This window comes from Uranotaenia lowii, chromosome 2, assembly GCF_029784155.1.
Source record: "Uranotaenia lowii strain MFRU-FL chromosome 2, ASM2978415v1, whole genome shotgun sequence".
NCBI lineage: Eukaryota > Metazoa > Arthropoda > Insecta > Diptera > Culicidae > Uranotaenia > Uranotaenia lowii.
In genome coordinates this window covers 18,407,150-18,426,387 of record NC_073692.1, presented here as the reverse complement: position 1 = coordinate 18,426,387, position 19,238 = coordinate 18,407,150, and the positions used below count along the sequence as shown (strand labels likewise).

Below are 19,238 nucleotides of genomic sequence, written 5' to 3'. Positions count from 1 at the left end.
ATAAATCATTTTTTTTAAATTCTAATAGGACTGAAGTGTAGAAAAATGACGAATATTCACGATCTTTCGTCCAATTACGGAAACTTTTGGCAAATCATCCTAGTAATTTAGAACATTTTATCAACCGGGACGCGCCTCGCGATGTTATTTTGCATGCTCTCAACTACCCCAGTCGAAGACGATGTCGTCGTTTCGTCTGAATGAGCGCGCAATGACACCTTAAATTGCTAGGAAATTCTTTGGCTGCCGCTGACGCGATTTTCCGCGCGACACATTACGTATTCACATTCGGCAGGGCATCAAGCCGTCAGCCCGAAAGTAGGCATACATATTTTGAGTTTAATTAACATTTTAAATAATTGTTAATTGAGCGTAACAATTATGAAACGGTCGCAATCGGTTTGGATGGTCGATTTTTGCTGCGTGTGTGGCCTGGCTGCCGTGATCCTAACGACGTTCAGGAGGTACCATTCTAGAAACCGTTGCAGATATTTGGCCAAGTCCCGCGGATTGACACGGATTCGGAGCGACAGGACGTTGAGTTGGTTGGCTGCATGCGATGCGCTTAATTCGAGCTGATGTTTTCGCTGCTGCTGGCAAACTTTGTCCTACCGCAAAAGGTGAAAGTGGTGGCAGAAGAGGAGCAACAGCATCTTATTTGACTCCCGGTAATGACGAGAAATTCAGCGAAATTAAGAGCACCCGCGAAAACGGATTAATTAAACACGGTGACGGGAGTTAAAATTGATACTTTTCTTTGAGTTGATTGTAGATAACGAGTGATCAAATCAAGATATTTCACAAAATTAAAAAAAAAAACTCAAACGACTTAAAAACATAGAAAAATTAAAAAACTCAAGAAATCTAAATATTAAAATACTTAGAAGACTTGCAAGCCTCAAAAGATTCAAAGACTGAAAAGCCTTCTAATAATCTAAGGATTCAAGACTCATTTACCTACATATTTAAAAAAAATTACAATTTACTTTTTTAACAATTTGTTATTCATTTTTATGTGCTTTATAGTCTTCTTTTACAGTGCATCAATAAAAAATTAGATTCCAGTCAATCGTACACACTAAGATTGCATTTATTCCGCTCGGGACCATGATTCTCCGAACCACAGGGCAACTGCTCAATTTTCACGAAATTCGCACGAAAACGCACCCGAATTTCGTGACACTTCATTTTTCCTGAAATTGAGGATGACATTTCTACGAGTACACAGGAACTCGAACTAACTCTGTGAATTCAGGACAGATGTGCTCCTGAATCCCAGTAGACACATTTCTTGTCAAATTTTCTTTCTCTTGCACTCCTGTATTAAAAAAAAAACAACCGAATTTCTTTCTCTTTCTTACTGGTACTTAGAAGTAAAAGCCGCGAAAGAGTTCAGTCCGTTGTTTCTTTTGCTGTTACCGTTCGTTGCTGTTGTTCTAAATTCGAATAGTTAGATTTTGCATAAACAATTTTATCCGCGATTAAAGACAAACCCAACGGGAGCCACGTAAAAGGCATCTCCGGTTCCATCGGCCGTGTCGTATGCATCATCCGGATGAGATTCGGTAAGTTGCAGTTGTCTAATCTGTTGGCCCATACAAAATTAACGAAACTTTGCCCCGCAGATAATTTCGTTGCCTTAAGCGATCGTTTCACCGGCTTCTTCACCACCCGGCCCTAGGGTTTCAACAGAATGTCTCAGTAGCACCGAGACAAACGTACAGCGCTTGTTTAGCCGATTTTCAACACCTTTGGGGAATCACCAACGACCTCCCGGACTGCCTCCCCCGATCCGATTGAACAATTTCTTCAGCCTAATGGATAAGGAAAAGCGGTTTTTTGAGTCGAGTGCATAGATTTTGTAAGTATCAATTTGTGTTGTGTGCTAAAAAAGATTGTGAAAATAAATCAATCAGTGTGTGAAAAAATGAAACATTGTTTTTTTTCATATACAAGGAACACCTTTAATTTAAGATTGAATACTAAAGGGAATCGCGGAAAAAACAGAATCCCCTATAAATCGCGGAAAGGAACCGTCTCGAGCTTACAGGAGGTTTTAGAAGACCACAGTAGGAAACCGTTTCGAACTTACAGGACAGTTTGACAGTTGTTTTCCTGAGCGATTTTTCTGTCCTGAAATCGTCCTGTAATTTCAGCTGTTGAAAATACAGGACGATATCGTTCCGACCACAGGAGAAAAGATTAAGTGTGTAGGGATCAAATTTTTGATCGAAAACTGCTCATTAGCTTCAGCACAAACTGATTTCCGACGATTTTGACCACTTTTTTCAGGCTTTGCCAAGTTTTCGATAGAATCTGAATTTTTCATATATTTTCTCAAATACGATTTCGTATGGGCCTAAAAAGTTTCAATCGGTCTCGCTAGAGGACATTTTTGCGGATGCATCTCATTCGGTCCGATCTGGACTTTGTTGGATAGGTACCAAGCCATCGTGTCATTTGAGTAGTGAGTAGTAGATCATGCTTGCGGATCATGGGCAGCAGGCAGGGCTGGATGAAGCCATCGTGGGGCCTGGCGCAATTTTTCTCTGGGGCCCCTATGAATCGATTTTTTTTCATATGCCATCCCTTAGAATACATAAAAACATTGCGGAAGGGTTATTTAACCACCTAATCGGAAATGAAAATTTTGATTACAGCTGTCCAATGCAAAATTCTATACGTAATTTGTTCAATAACGCAATCATCAATAAAAGTTCTCTGTTTTAGAAATATTCAAAGATAGATATTCACATGTTTTTCATTCCACCATTATTGATCGCTTGGTGTTTGTTTCATCGAAAGCAGAATGAATTTTCCCCTTTTTGGAATTTCGGTGATAACATTAATATTTAAGACTTAGAATCACAATTCAAAAGAATAGTAGAATAAAATTTAGCTCAAATTCCATCCCAAGTAACAATTTAAGTTCTACGCTCACATTTACAACTCGCTTAAGACTATTTCCTAAAGCTATTTGATAAGCCAAAGTGCATTCTATGCTCTAGCACAACTACTTTAAAGCTAATATATGGACTAGTTGAAAACGTCTGTAAAGCTTTTTCAACCAACAGAATAGTTTTATTCGACCGTATAGATATAGCTTCAAGAAACCCTTAAGAGCTCTCTTAAGACTACCCACAGCTCTTCGAAAACTACGTCATGGAATCTGATAGGAAATTTATTGTGAGAGTTTTCTGTTCTGTGTTTTTTTTTTCTCGTGCAAACATATGATGATTGGTAAAGATGTCATTTGTCAGTCCGTCCGGAGTATAGGGGAGAGTGGGGAGACTTGATCCCCTTTTCTTATTTTCACCATATCTTTTTGGAAAAATTTAGCAACTCGCACTTTTTAACATTTTCTGATAGCGTGTAACTTCAAATTTCTATGCTCCTAAAATTAGAACGATACTTGAACCCGTAGATGAACTAGAAGCATTTTCGTGGAAGTAAAAAAAATTGCGATATTTTTTTAAGTTAAGGGAGACTTGATCCTATATTCAGGAAGCCCTAATCCATGGAAAAAATCAAACAAAACCCCAAGATAGAATGTTAATTGACTATTTTGGTCATGTTTGTTCTCATTTCACAATCTATAATTGTCAGAAAAAAATTCTATAGCTTATTCTCAACTCTTATGACATTGCATACTTACGGGCGCAATTTTTTTATAAACAAGAGAAAATTAATTATTTTAGCCCTTTTCTTCAGATAATTGATGGGTGAATATAAGCTATTAGAAAAAAATGTTAGTAATCTCGTAATCAGCCATGACCACGATCCATTGAGAAGAAGAATATACCGGGATCATTTGTACCCATATATTAGGGATCAATTGTACCCAAAATCAACATTTTAGAAAACTTTTTCTGAAAAAAGTTGTGAGTTTTCCATCGCTTTGAAAATATTGTATCTTGAAGTTCATTTTACACTCGACAGATTTATGTATTGGAATAAATATTTTTGTTATAATATTTCCATGTTAGGAACATTTAAAAATGATGAAAAAAGATCTTCAAGTCACATTTTGTGAAATTTTTCAAACAAAGTTCAATAACCCAAAAACTTATTTTGTTAAAATTTTTTGAGCTTCAACCATTGCTGTTTCGTTCCATTTGGCACATTTTTCTAGAACATTTGATCTTTGTACGACATTCCAGTTTGGAGATATAGCTAAGGAATCAAGTATCCCCAGGGATCAAGTATCCTCATTCTCCCCTACGTGTTCACCACATGTAAACTTCGGTCCAACCAGATTTCATTGTATAAGTTAAGGTAGTGCCACCTCTATCCCGGTTCTAGTTCTCCTAAATAATGAAATGTTGCGGGGTAAAGTATGGTGTACGTTTATAAATTTTCCTCGCAAAAATGCTCTCTCGCTCTTTTCAACATCTGTAAATTTTATTCTCACTTTTCTATCCATCTTTATCAATTTTCAATTCTGATATTCTTTCTTCAAGAATAAAAACTTCACCGATATGCCGAAAATAAATTTACAAAAATTTTAAAAATATTTTCATTTATTTAAAACTTAACATAGAACTTCCTGCAACCTAATATTTTTGGTTAAATATATACGAAATAGCATCAAAACATAAGCGCGCCTCAAAGCAAATCAAGTTTGATCACATTTCAAGCATTTTTTATTTAAAAAATAATAATTTCAGGAACATATAAATTTGCTAAAATGATTTATATTTTTGGCATTGAAATTCATTACCTATACAACAAATAGTACCGCAAACATTGTCAAATTTGTTGAAAATGTCTTGTTTTTAGTGTCCCAGACAACCAGAAGTCGTATATTATTTTACAGATTATATCGTATAAAATGTTATTTAAACTCATTTTCGTATATTTGCACCTACAATGTGCGGCCCATGCATATTCCTTATCGTATTTAAATACATTGCATGTTTTTATTACGATAATACAATCCAAAACAAGAATATGTGTGCTAATGTACATATATCATACATAAAAGAAGATTTTACACAGCTTGTATCCAACATGCAGGGACGATGGAAAAAAAAATTCTTTTTAAGTTCAGGTTTTAAAATACTATGCTTACAAATGGTTCCCGAAAAAAAAACAACAAAAGGCAAATAATTCTACATTAAAAAGGCAAATTTTCATCATATTTTTAAGAACGTTAGCAAGTTTTCAAGTTGTAGAGATGAGATGAAGGATATGCTGAAAATAAATCAAATTTATAAAAAAATAAAATAAAATAAAATAAATTTCTGTCACAACGTATGTAATTTTGGCAACACTATGCAAAACAAACAAAACAAAGTCGGTCATTGATCTATTCCTGTGAGTGACAGACGTGTCTGAGTGAATCTCTGAATTGAGATTCATAAGAATCGTAAAATCACAATAATGGCTAAGACTGCTGCTACGAAAAATTTCATTGTGATTCGGCCTCCAGTAGAAAGACGGAAAGGTACAGGGAGCACAGATTTTAAAGGCTGCTGCTATGAACAAAATTTTTTCTGTTTCGCCAACTGGAAAAAGTCGGAAATTGCTTAGGGAGCGCAGATTTTCAACGCTGATGCTTCTGATTGTTTGTTTTAGTTTGGCCTTCCGGTGAAAAAATGCGGAATTGGCTAAAGAAGCGCAGATTTTTAAAGCTGCTGCTGCTTATTGTTTGTTATGGTTCGGTAATAGTTATGGTTCCGGTGGATAAAGAAAGGATGGCTTTGGGAGGGCAGATTTTTTAGGACCGCAGGGGTTGAAGAGATGATACTTTTAGGTCTTCTGAGGTTTTCGGAATTTATTTTGGAAGGTAAGTTGGTTACCTTTGATGTTTCACGATCTGTTTATATTTTGAACTGATAGCATTACAATTATTTTCTAGCCTTTTATACTCATTTTCGTCCAGACTCTACTTGCATAAATGTTCTAGGTCTCTGTTTAAATTTATTTGTTCGTCCAGACTCTAGAGGTACTGGATCTCTTTACCTTTGTAATCCTTAGGGTCTGATGAGGTCCTTTTTCTACCTATCTACTTATTGAAATCTCGAAGCTTTGCGAAGCTTACTTTACCGCGGGAAAAGTGAGTGGATCCTACTTTTCAGTTTTTTGGCACCTCGAATTTCATTACTGTGAACACGTTCGCCCTTGTGCTGTCAGACTAAAGTGTATGAACGTACCCCAACATGTCAACAAATCGCATAATGTTTTGGAATCACTGGTAAGTTTAACAAATTTGTCTATACTGGATTTTTGTGTTCAAACATGTTTTTCATTGTTTATTGTAGGTAACATGGATATGCTTAATGCTAGGGAGGGCCTACCTAGAAGGAACAGACTAAAAAGTACAAATAAAGGTAGATTTTGATGATGATTTCAGTGTAGTGGTATCACGGTTTCAGCCTCCCCAAAAGGTATGTTTTCAGAGGCTGATGCGGCACGATATGGTGTCCCGGCAGTGGGTTTAGGCCGTAACAAGGACTGATGCGGCTGATTGTTTGCTTTGATTTGGCCTTCCGGTAGAAAAAGACGGAATTGGGAGGGCAGATTTTAAAGGCTGCTGTTTCTTATTATTTGTTATGATTTGGCTTTCTAGAAGAAAAAGACGGAATTGGCTTAGAAAGCGCAGATTTTTAAGGCTGTTTCTGCTGAGTGTTTGCTACGATTTGGCTTCCCGGTGGAAAAAGACACAATTGGCTTAGGAAGTGCAGATTTTTAAGGATACTGTTGCTGATTTTTCGTGTTGATTTAGCCTTCCGGTGGAAAAAGAAGGAATTGGCTTAGGAAGCGCAGATTTATAAGGCTGCTGGTATTTTATTTTGATTTGGATTTTAAGGCAACTGCTGCTGATTGTTTGTTTTGAATTGGTCTTCTGGTTAAGAAGGCTTGAATATTGAATATTATTGCATTAATCCGGCTCTCGTAAACAAAGTGACAAGAAAAGCACAGCTTGGGAAAATCAAAAGCGTAGCGTAGTTTCTGAGATAATGAGGTTTGAATAGAAACAGTCCAAAAGGTCCGATTTTCGTAGAATTACTGTATTTTAGGCCACACAAACCTTTGAAAACTCAAATTTTGTGATATAAAAGTGTGATAGTTGATCTTACGCAGAAAATTTGGATGAAAATTTTGGATTGGATAGAGATTAACATAATTATTTTTTTTTCCTTTAACAATTAGGTTTACAATTAGATAAATTTAAAAAATCTTCCATATCTCCAACGAGCATAAATCAACAAAAATCCTTCCATTATTATTGTATTATTAAATTAAATCAATGTACAGGCCCCGTTCGTTTTTGGCAACATCCGATTTTGGCAAATGTGCCAAAATCGAACAGTTTTTTTGGAATAACATTAGCTTTTAGTTTTCGTTTTAACAGGACCAATTTAATTTAGAGAAACACCATAAATACTTTTTATGTTCTGAAATGGTGATAAAATGCAACAATAAAATCCATACATTTTTAAAAATTATATATAGTACTCAAAATTGACAAAATAAAGAAAAATTCAAAAAGTTGAAAACAAATTCAAACAAAAGACTAAATATGACAAAAAACAACTAAAAAATTATGAAGAATGACAAAGACAGCAAATATGAAAAAAGAAAACAAACATTATAAACAAAACAAATAAAGAGCAAAATGCATAAAAAACATGATGAAAAAAAAAAATAATCACAAATGGTCGGAAATTGACTAAAAACATCGTTTTTGATAATAATAATAGTTATTTTGTAAAATAACTGAAAAAATATGAAAAAAACCGTTCGATTTTGGCAACATTCGATTTTGGCAACACAAAATGTACGGGCGTGTTGCTAAAATCGAACGGAGTCCGTATTATTTTTAAATTTCGTTGCAATTTTACCTCCATGTCGTTAAATACCATATGAGGCCACTTTCGTCAATCGCTTTTCCAGTTTCTACTTTGTTCCTAATCATCAAATAGGAAAATCCTTTGTTGGCTAAAATTTAACGTCCTACAAAAACGGTTTGGTTGTTTCATTGCATTGTAAAACTCAATTGAACATATGAATTGTGAGTTGTGAGTGAGACTAGCGATGAAGTGCTTAATTTTCCAGAACCGGAAAAGTTAGTTTTTTGAGGTCATGTTTGAACACGTGAGAAAAAATGAAAATCTGCCGTCTGACTTTCGAAATGTTCAAACTTTCGACAAACTTTTTTTAAGGCATCCAAATTTATAACTTGTTTCCAGATTCTTTTCGGTATTGTTTTCTAATTATCGAGCAATTTTTTCACATGAATTTAAACCTGGGCATAACATTTTTATGATGAGTCAACCTGCTGAATGCTGGAAATGGTGCCAAAAAAAGATCTCTGAGAAGTTGCTGAGCCTCTTAAGAGTTGTAGTATAAAGCGTCGTTTTAACATCTTATGGAAACTAAAAATCTTCATAATATAAATACATTCTTTCATACAATTTTTTTGAGTCTCACACATCAGTTTCAGAGAAGGTTGTTCAGTATTGTCCTGAGACTGTTGGGCTCTTAAATTACAGTTCACCTTAATACCATTGCTTCGAACTCATGATTCTATTTTTGCTAGGAATTTTTCATAATTCTTGATAAATATTTTTTTTAAATCTCAAAATCCCTGCGGAAAGCTCTAACTATTCTTTCCTCCTTTGAACATCAATATTCTATTATGAAGAATAACATTAGTTCAAGCTAACTGCTTTGGGGAACATCATATGAGACGCCAATTATTTAATAAAAATTACATAGTTGTTCTTGATGGAAGGATCAATGTAACTCCCAGGTGGATCGCTCGTTACAATCCCAGAAGCCAATGAAGGCAACGAATTGAGACATGGTCGTCCACACACAATCCCTTATAGGTCCTACAAGGTAGCTATCCCGTACGGCACCCGAAACGACGATGATGATGATGGTGTAATAATTAAGCGAATTTTCCACGCGTACTTTTTCACGCGGGTGGCTTTAGTGAGCGGCGAGTAAAGCGCGGTACCAAAAAAAAATCTGCAACGAGAGTTTTTGGCCATGTAATGAGTTCGAGGGACCCCATGAGATAGTGAAAGAGCACACGAAAAAAGGATGAAAAGAGCTCTTTCTCCGTGTCGAGCGTCAAGTCGAGGGGTTCCTTAATTGTGCACGGAACATTGCCCCTCTGGCTGGCTTACCGGGGCCGAAAAATCGCGGTGTGTGGTCCAGTCCAGCAGCAGCAGCAGCATAAGGAGTAGAATCCGGAGAGATGTCTTTTCTTACTGAATTAAAATGCAGCACAGTTCGTTCGGTTTTGACGTGCGGGGAGAAAATTAATTGAAAAAGGAAACTGTAATTATTGAAGTTGACATTTCGAGATGGTATAGGCCTCTCGCACTTGCAGCATCGCAATTAGATCTGCGTTTGTAATATACGTAATTTTCCAGTCAGAATGGGAACGTTAGCTGGTACATTTGCAGAGATTCGCTCGACCGGGTCAGAATTGGGCCAGCAAAAGATCATTCGCGCCGTCTGGAGTCCAGCAATGGACCGTAAAATGTGATGACTGCACTTAGTGACCACGACGACACTGCCCTGAGTTCGAAGGACTCAGAGCAGTTTGAAGCAGTTCTTATACAACTCACGAAAGTATCTCATTATGGAATGAGATCGAGAATTGATACTCGAATGCTGAATGTTAAAATATTGAGTAAATTGAATCAGTTATTTCCTGATGATACTCTTTCTCATTTGAACAGATCCTCAACATGACATTAATGCTTCAAATGATATGTCAATGTTTACTGTAAAAACCACCTTAGAGAAAGGGTGCTAGGGGTGTCCAATCGGGAATTTTCTAATTAAAACTTTCATCAATTAAATTTGACACCATTGAAAACAACAGGAGCACGCATCATGGTCCCACAAAATCGATATGTCTCAATCTGGGATAGCATCCTAGTCGTTGTCCCAAATGTCGACGAAGGAGATCTCCTCTTGCCGGATTGAGCCGGAATGTCAAGTCATTCATTTTCTTCATTATCGATTCCAGCCGTCTGATGGCTGGCGTTCTCGGAAAAATTAATTGACGTTGAAAGTCAAATTGCTTAGCTGAATTTTCCCGGGTCGCAAGATGAAGGTGTCTGTCTAGGGAAGAGAAGATGCTTTTCACAAAATTGAAAAATTTAAATGAGACTCGAATGACTAAATAACCTCGCTCGATGTCCATTTTGGAAACGTGAGAGAGGGTGAGTTTTTGCGAACAGTTACCGAATGCTGATCCTTCTCCTTTCATTTTATTCCAACGAAGTAGGCGAACGATAGAACCAGCCAACTTCGACCGGACGAAAGTCATAGGAGGAAGCTGAAACATTTCAACAGTCATCCTGCCTAATTTCAATCTAGTATGCCAATTTTCAGATGAAAAAATAACTGATATAATGGTTTACTTGGGATGTGATAGGAAAAAAACAGTGGGAAAAAATGAAAATTTTCAAAATCAAATTTCGGATTAAAAAATTTAAATAATTTTGAATAAGGCTACCAAACACAGAAATTGAAAATAATTAGAATTTTCAACATTGAATTTGAAACTCTTAATCCACAATTCAAAACTAAAAAGGAGCATTCAAAACACAGGTAGCATTCTAAATTCTGTTCTAAGGATTTTTAACGGCTCTCAGTCTCGGCTTTTTTAGTCAAAAAGACTGTTTTTTCTCTCAATTTTCGATCCTTATTGGATCTTCATCAGGGGCGATAAAGTGTCGTTTTCTTGTTAACTTTGATTCGGCTTATCTTAAGTTTGATTCGGCTCTAAACTCTAAACTTTTAACTCTAAACTCTAAACTCTAAACTCTAAACTCTAAACTCTAAACTCTAAACTTTAAACTCTAAACTCTAAACTCCAAACTCTTAACTCTAAACTCTAAACTCTAAACTCTAAACTCTAAACTCTAAACTCTAAACTCTAAACTTTAAACTCTTAGCTCTAAACTCTAAACTCTAAACTCTGAACCGTTAACTTTATTTGTCATTTTTGTCATTATTGTCATTTTCGTGCATGTTAGTAATTTTTGTATTTTTCGTAATTTATGTAATTTTTGTCATTTTTGTAAATTTTGTAATTTTTGTAATTTTTGCAATTTTTGTAATTTTTGTAATTTTTGTTATTTTTGTTATTTTTGTAATTTTTGTAATTTTTGTAATTTTTGTCATTTATGTAATTTTTGTCATTTTTGTCATTTATGTCATTTATGTCATTTATGTCATTTTTGTCATTTTTGTCATTTTTGTCATTTTTGTCATTTTTGTCATTTTTGTCATTTTTGTCATTTTTGTCATTTTTGTCATTTCTGTCATTTTTGTCATTTTTGTCATTTTTGTCATTTTTGTCATTTTTGTCATTTTTGTCATTTTTGTCATTTTTGTCATTTTTGTCATTTTTGTCATTTTTGTCATTTTTGTCATTTTTGTCATTTTTGTCATTTTTGTCATTTTTGTCATTTTTGTCATTTTTGTCATTTTTGTCATTTTTGTCATTTTTGTCATTTTTGTCATTTTTGTCATTTTTGTCATTTTTGTCATTTTTGTCATTTTTGTCATTTTTGTCATTTTTGTCATTTTTGTCATTTTTGTCATTTTTGTCATTTTTGTCATTTTTGTCATTTTTGTCATTTTTGTCATTTTTGTCATTTTTGTCATTTTTGTCATTTTTGTCATTTTTGTCATTTTTGTCATTTTTGTCATTTTTGTCATTTTTGTCATTTTTGTCATTTTTGTCATTTTTGTCATTTTTGTCATTTTTGTCATTTTTGTCATTTTTGTCATTTTTGTCATTTTTGTCATTTTTGTCATTTTTGTCATTTTTGTCATTTTTGTCATTTTTGTCATTTTTGTCATTTTTGTCATTTTTGTCATTTTTGTCATTTTTGTCATTTTTGTCATTTTCGTCATTTTTGTCATTTTTGTCATTTTTGTCATTTTTGTAATTTTTGTCATTTATGTCATTTATGTCATTTTTGTCATTTTTGTCATTTTTGTCATTTTTGTCATTTTTGTCATTTTTGTCATTTTTGTCATTTTTGTCATTTTTGTCATTTTTGTCATTTTTGTCATTTTTGTCATTTTCGTCATTTTTGTCATTTTTGTCATTTTTGTCATTTTTGTCATATTTGTCATATTTGTCATTTTTGTCATTTTTGTCATTTTTGTCATTTTTGTCATTTTTGTCATTTTTGTCATTTTTGTCATTTTTGTCATTTTTGTCATTTTTGTCATTTTTGTCATTTTTGTCATTTTTGTCATTTTTGTCATTTTTGTCATTTTTGTCATTTTTGTCATTTTTGTCATTTTTGTCATTTTTGTCATTTTTGTCATTTTTGTCATTTTTGTCATTTTTGTCATTTTTGTCATTTTTGTCATTTTTGTCATTTTTGTCATTTTTGTCATTTTTGTCATTTTTGTCATTTTTGTCATTTTTGTCATTTTTGTCATTTTTGTCATTTTTGTCATTTTTGTCATTTTTGTCATTTTTGTCATTTTTGTCATTTTTGTCATTTTTGTCATTTTTGTCATTTTTGTCATTTTTGTCATTTTTGTCATTTTTGTTTTTTTTTGTCATTTTTGTCATTTTTCTCATTTTTCTCATTTTGGTCATTTTTCTCATTTTTGTCATTTTTGTCATTTTTGTCATTTTGTCATTTTTGTCATTTTTGTCATTTTTGTCATTTTTGTCATTTTTGTCATTTTTGTCATTTTTGTCATTTTTGTCATTTTTGTCATTTTTGTCATTTTTGTCATTTTCGTCATTTTTGTCATTTTGTCATTTTGTCATTTTTGTCATTTTTGTCATTTTTGTCATTTTTGTCATTTTTGTCATTTTTGTCATTTTGTCATTTTTGTCATTTTGTCATTTTCGTCATTTTTGTCATTTTTGTCATTTTTGTCATTTTTGTCATATTTGTCATTTTTGTCATTTTTGTCATTTTTGTCATTTTTGTCATTTTTGTCATTTTTGTCATTTTTGTCATTTTTGTCATTTTTGTCATTTTGTCATTTTTGTCATTTTTGTCATTTTTGTCATTTTTGTCATTTTTGTCATTTTTGTCATTTTTGTCATTTTTGTCATTTTTGTCATTTTTGTCATTTTTGTCATTTTTGTCATTTTTGTCATTTTTGTCATTTTTGTCATTTTTGTCATTTTTGTCATTTTTGTCATTTTTGTCATTTTTGTCATTTTTGTCATTTTTGTCATTTTTGTCATTTTTGTCATTTTTGTCATTTTTGTCATTTTTGTCATTTTTGTCATTTTTGTCATTTTTGTCATTTTTGTCATTTTTGTCATTTTTGTCATTTTTGTCATTTTTGTCATTTTTGTCATTTTTGTCATTTTTGTCATTTTTGTCATTTTTGTCATTTTTGTCATTTTTGTCATTTTTGTCATTTTTGTCATTTTTGTCATTTTGTCATTTTTGTCATTTTTGTCATTTTTGTCATTTTTGTCATTTTTGTCATTTTTGTCATTTTTGTCATTTTTGTCATTTTTGTCATTTTTGTCATTTTTGTCATTTTTGTCATTTTTGTCATTTTTGTCATTTTTGTCATTTTTGTCATTTTTGTCATTTTTGTCATTTTTGTCATTTTTGTCATTTTTGTCATTTTGTCATTTTTGTCATTTTTGTCATTTTTTGTCATTTTTGTCATTTTTGTCATTTTTGTCATTTTTGTCATTTTTGTCATTTTTGTCATTTTTGTCATTTTTGTCATTTTTGTCATTTTTGTCATTTTTGTCATTTTTGTCATTTTTGTCATTTTTGTCATTTTTGTCATTTTTGTCATTTTTGTCATTTTTGTCATTTTTGTCATTTTTGTCATTGATAAATAGGTACTTTTACTTTACCAAACGAACTTTATTGCACGACTTATTGATGGAGAAAGAGAGCTATACAATATTGAGCGTTACTTATATACTACCATCTTACCGGAAATACTAATCTACTACTACTAACTACTTAGCGTTCCAACCTTATAGAACAATCTAATAAACTAAGCTTGCCAGATTGCCCGGATTTATCCGGGTTTGCCGGATATTTGATGCAAAATTTCGAGAAAGTCCGGTCCGGCCCGGTTGCCCGGATATCGTGAAAAAAGTCCGGATATTGCCCGGATTTTTTCACAATTTTCACAAAGAAACCAAAAAAAAAACAAAGTTTTTGAGTAAGTTTCAGCAAAATCGATTAACGGTATGGAAATTTTCAACGGTTGTTTCAAATAATTTGGCTGATTTACTTTTATAAACCTTTAAATATTTAAGTGTTCCAAAAACTTTTTGGAAGTCTGCAATTGCATTAATAAAATATTAATTTCATATTTTTTTGCATTTTTTCTTTGCTTTAAAATATAATAACACCTAAATTTTGCCCGGTTTTTGCCCGGTTTCTGGATTTGAAAAATTGAAATCCATGCCCGGATTTTGCCAGGTTTTTTTGAAAAAATGCCCGGAATTGCTAGGCCCGGATGAGAGTGGAAAAAATTCTGGCAACCTTATAATAAACGCAATAGAGTTTTCTACCAAAAATATTTATCATCTCCCTCCTTCTACAAAAATTATTTATAATTTTTATTTTAGAGAACTATACTGCCAATATTGTGGTTTGCGTTTAGTTCTTGTACTCCTTCTAATTTTTAATGGCCTAGAAAATTCAATTACATCTTTTTTTCTTCTTCGTTTTGAACTTCTAGATGTATAATGAAATAATTTTGGCATTATGTAATCATTTCGTTTGACAATTCTTTCTTTGAGCTGATTTTTACTAGCTAATTTGACTGATCCATCTACATCAACATAATAAGTGTTCGGACTATTAATTCTCACAATTTTGCCTTCAAGCCAATTCCTAAATGCTCCGTATTCACTTTGGTACCAAACAGGATCATTAACTTTAAAACATTTTCTAGTCGGAAAATATTGATTACAATTATTTTTTTCTTCTATATAATCAACATTTTTGCTAAAACTTACTTTCTTTTTATCTATCGGCTTAGATTTGCCATCTCTAGAATCCAATTTAAATTTCCAATCCAATTCAATTCTAGGTTCAAAAGAAAACATCATTTTTCTGGAGTACAACCTATCGCTTGGCTATAGCTATTTCGGTAACTCATCAGGAAAATATCAACTAAACTTTCCAATGGCTTGCACATATGTTTCGGGTCATTCATTAGCTTCCTTAACGATCTTTTGGATGTTTGCACTGCCCTTTCTGCGAGACCATTTGATTCAGGGGAATATGGAGGACTTTTCAACAGAGTAATGTTCATCGAATTTGCCCAATTTCTAAAAACCTCACTTCCAAAAGGTGGACCATTATCGGACACAATAGTTTTACAATAACCAAAAATCAAAAACATAGAACCCAACACCTTAATTACAGAGTTAGCATCGGTATTTCTCATTATTCTCACATCCATCCACTTTGAATAAGAATCAATCACCACAAACAACGTTTTTCCCGAAACATAGAAAAAGTCGATGTGTAACCGTTCAAAAGGTTTACCAGTATTCGGCCATTTCGAATACTCTTTAGACACAGATCTACCAGTCATACTACAAGTTTTACACTCTCTCACAAAGCGTTCGATATCGTCATCCATGCCTCGCCAATACACATATTTACGAGCCATCTGCTTCATCCGAATCATACCCAGATGACAGCCATGCAAAAGCTCGAGAACACGTTCTCGACAAGAACTAGGAATGATGACGCGTTCACAATACAACAAACACTCACCAGCTATCGATAACGAACTCACTTTATCGTGGTAGAATTTCAAATCGTCCGGCACCGCGTGCTCGGACCAACCGTCTCTTACACACTTGAACAGTCTTCGGTAAAACTCATCAGCTTGCGTAGCGCGACCGATCTCTCGCGTATCGATACCTACGTCTGCGTACACACTGCAGATCGACACATCGGAATCCACGCCTGTCTCACCCTTCACGGGTAACCTTGACAGTGCGTCTGCATCTGGAATCTTCTTCCCCTTTCGGTACACAATATCGAAATCAAAAATCGAAATTGCGTATGCGTACTTCTGCAGTCTAGCGGCTGCTAGTGCAGGGATTCCCTTCTTCTGATCGAAAATAGACACAAGTGGTTTATTGTCCGTCACAACAGTAATCTTCTTCCCGTAAATGTATTTGAAAAATTTCTTTAACCCAAACACAATTGCTAACGCTTCTCTATGGAGATTCGGATAGTTCCGTTCGGCTTTCGATAATGTGCTCGAAACATAAAATACCGGTTTTTCTACGTTATCGATCACATGACATAAAACCGCACCAACACCTACCGCACTCGCGTCACATATAACAACAATTGGCAATTTAGGATCGTACAAATAGAGAACAGAATTATCAACCAATAACTTTTTAGAATCTTGAAACACCGTTTCACATTCAGCGGACCAATTATACCGTCTATTTTTCTTGATCAACTCATACAAAGGAAATAGTTTTATCGACAGATTAGGCACAAATTTCGAGTAGTAATTAATCATCCCCAAGTACGATTTCAACTGGGAAACATCTTCTGGCCTTGGGACTTCCAAAATGGCTTTCACTTTTTCGGCATTCGGCCTCAAGCCATTCTCGCTTATTTCATGTCCCAGGTAAGAAATTTTATCACACAAAAATTCACATTTATCGAGATTTACCTTCACCTTATATTGCTTTAATCTTTCGAAAACAGATATCACACGATTAGCCACCACCTTTATCGTTTCGCCTCCCAACAAAATATCATCCAGAAAACACTGAACACCTTCCAAATCTTTTAAAATTTCCTCCAAAACTCTTTGAAAAGTCGAGGCTGCACTAGATATTCCAAACGGTAAACGAAGATACGTGAACAGTCCTTTATGCGTATTCACCGTCAAATATTTCTGAGAACTTTCCGCCACCTTAATTTGCATGTATGCCCCAGACAAATCAATTTTTGCGAAAAACCGATAACCACTCAATTTTGCAAAAATATCACTTATATTTGGTAGTGGATAGTGTTCGTTACTAATTACCTTGTTGATGGTTACTTTGCAATCCACACAAAGTCTCACACTCCCATCACTTTTTGGCACAACTACTAATGGAGACGCCCAGTCGCTCCTCAATGTGGGTTTGATCACATTTTCCCTCACTAACCGATCCAGTTCATCACTCACTTTTTCTTTTAACGCAAAAGGCACATCTCTGGCTCGAAAGAAAACTGGTCGTGAGTCATCACACAAATGGATCTCTGCTTCAAACCCCTCAATTGGTTCTTCCAAATTCTTCGTTAAGACATCTGCATAACGGCTTTTCAAAAGAGACACTAACACACTTCGCTCGCGATCAAGCTCGCGGCATTCGGCTTCATTAGACACACTGTTCAAAAATCGATCCCTCCACCTAGGGTAAAGAACATCTAGCCAGTTTCTACCAAACAACGGCAGAAAATCCCTTTTCGAACTGACAACCAATAGATCCAACACATACACTTTATCATCACAACGCTTCTGCACTTCGAATTTGGAAACCCCTTTTATCTGCAATTTCTCCCCTGTGGTAACCACCAATTGCACATCACAATTTCGAGGAACACATCTCGCAAAATTTAATCGGAAATCTTTTTCGGACATGATCGTGTAGGTCGCTCCTGAATCAACTTCGAAACATATGCACTTACCATTTAGACTCAACTCGTGAAACAAAGCTACCGATGCCACGTGATTGACACCATGTGGTCGATCTTCCTCCGACTCGCTGCTCGCCGCCTCACGCTCGATGCTCGCATTCAGATTCGGCCGGTTCCGTCCGAACCGACAGAGTCTTGCGACATGGCCTTCACCTCCACACGCAAAACAGCGTATCTTCGGGTTGACACGCTTCTCCTGTTTCAGTTGACCCTCGTGTTGGAATTTCCGAAACCCTCGGCTTTTGGATCGCACCGCATTGCGACACGAATTTCCGCTCCGACGTGTTCGTTCTCCGTCTTGCTGCATTCGGTTTCTGCGGTTCACGAAATTAACCGCTTCCCCTTTCGCCTGCATCCTCACCATGTCCTCTTCGATCTGCTCCAGTACCTTCGCCTTGGCCACGGCTTGGTCGAACGTCATTTCGTCTGCGCTGTTCATCAATTCACCCTTGATCTTCTTATTCTCGATACCAGCGATGAATTTATTGCGCAATCCGGTGTCCAGATACGAACCGAACTGGCAATGCTTTGACAACGCTTGCAGTTCTACGGCGTAATCGGCAACCTTCTCGAAGTCCCTCTGTTTCCGCGTGAAAAATTCCACGGACTCGGCAATTTTCGTACGCTTCGGGCTGAAGTACGACTTGAGTTTCGCTACAACCTCCTCATACGTCGCTTCCTTGTGCGTCTTCGGGTACAGCAACTGTTGCAGCTTCTTCAAGGCTGGGAGACCAATAAAATGGACGATCAGTCTCCGCTTGAAAACGTTGTCTTCGACTCCATTTAGTTCGAAGAAATTCTCGGCACGTTCCATATATTCGTCGAAATCTTCGCCTGGCACGAAATTATCCAACGAACCAATCAATTTCGATGCAGCTTGGGCCTTGCTGCCCGAACCACCAGCTTTATTCTCAAGCATGGTTAACACGTGCTTAACCTCGCGTTCACTTCGCGATTTTACTCGTCGCCACTGATAAATAGGTACTTTTAATTTACCAAACGAACTTTATTGCACGACTTATTGATGGAGAAAGAGAGCTATACAATATTGAGCGTTACTTATATACTACCATCTTACCGGAAATACTAATCTACTACTACTAACTACTTAGCGTTCCAACCTTATAGAACAATCTAATAAACGCAATAGAGTTTTCTACCAAAATATTTATCAGTCATTATTGTCATTTTTGTCATTTTTGTCATTTTTGTCATTTTTGTCATTTTTGTCATTTTTGTCATTTTTGTCATTTTTGTCATTTTTGTCATTTTTGTCATTTTTGTCATTTTTGTCATTTTTGTCATTTTTGTCATTTTTGTCATTTTTGTCATTTTTGTCATTTTTGTCATTTTTGTCATTTTTGTCATTTTTGTCATTTTTGTCATTTTTGTCATTTTTGTCATTTTTGTCATTTTTGTCATTTTTGTCATTTTTGTCATTTTTGTCATTTTTGTCATTTTTGTCATTTTTGTCATTTTTGTCATTTTTGTCATTTTTGTCATTTTTGTCATTTTTGTCATTATTGTCATTTGTGTCATTTTGAGTTCAGTTAACAGAAGCAATTT

At 34.8% G+C, this 19,238-nt stretch overlaps 1 protein-coding gene across 1 annotated transcript; it reads right to left on the bottom strand.

The window, feature by feature from the left end:
- Positions 1-8,276: 8,276 nt before the first annotated feature.
- LOC129741127 (uncharacterized protein K02A2.6-like) lies at positions 8,277-18,591 on the bottom strand. Its single transcript, XM_055732831.1, has 2 exons — positions 15,571-18,591; positions 8,277-8,291 (listed from the first exon to the last, which is right to left on the bottom strand). Exons 1-2 carry the CDS (start codon positions 18,589-18,591, stop codon positions 8,277-8,279), a joined length of 3,036 nt encoding a protein of 1,011 aa, XP_055588806.1.
- Positions 18,592-19,238: the final 647 nt, after the last annotated feature.

Excerpts from the sequence above, each read along its gene's own strand:
- LOC129741127 (XM_055732831.1), bottom strand. The coding sequence starts at position 18,591 with ATGCTTGAGAATAAAGCTGGTGGTTCGGGCAGCAAGGCCCAAGCTGCA.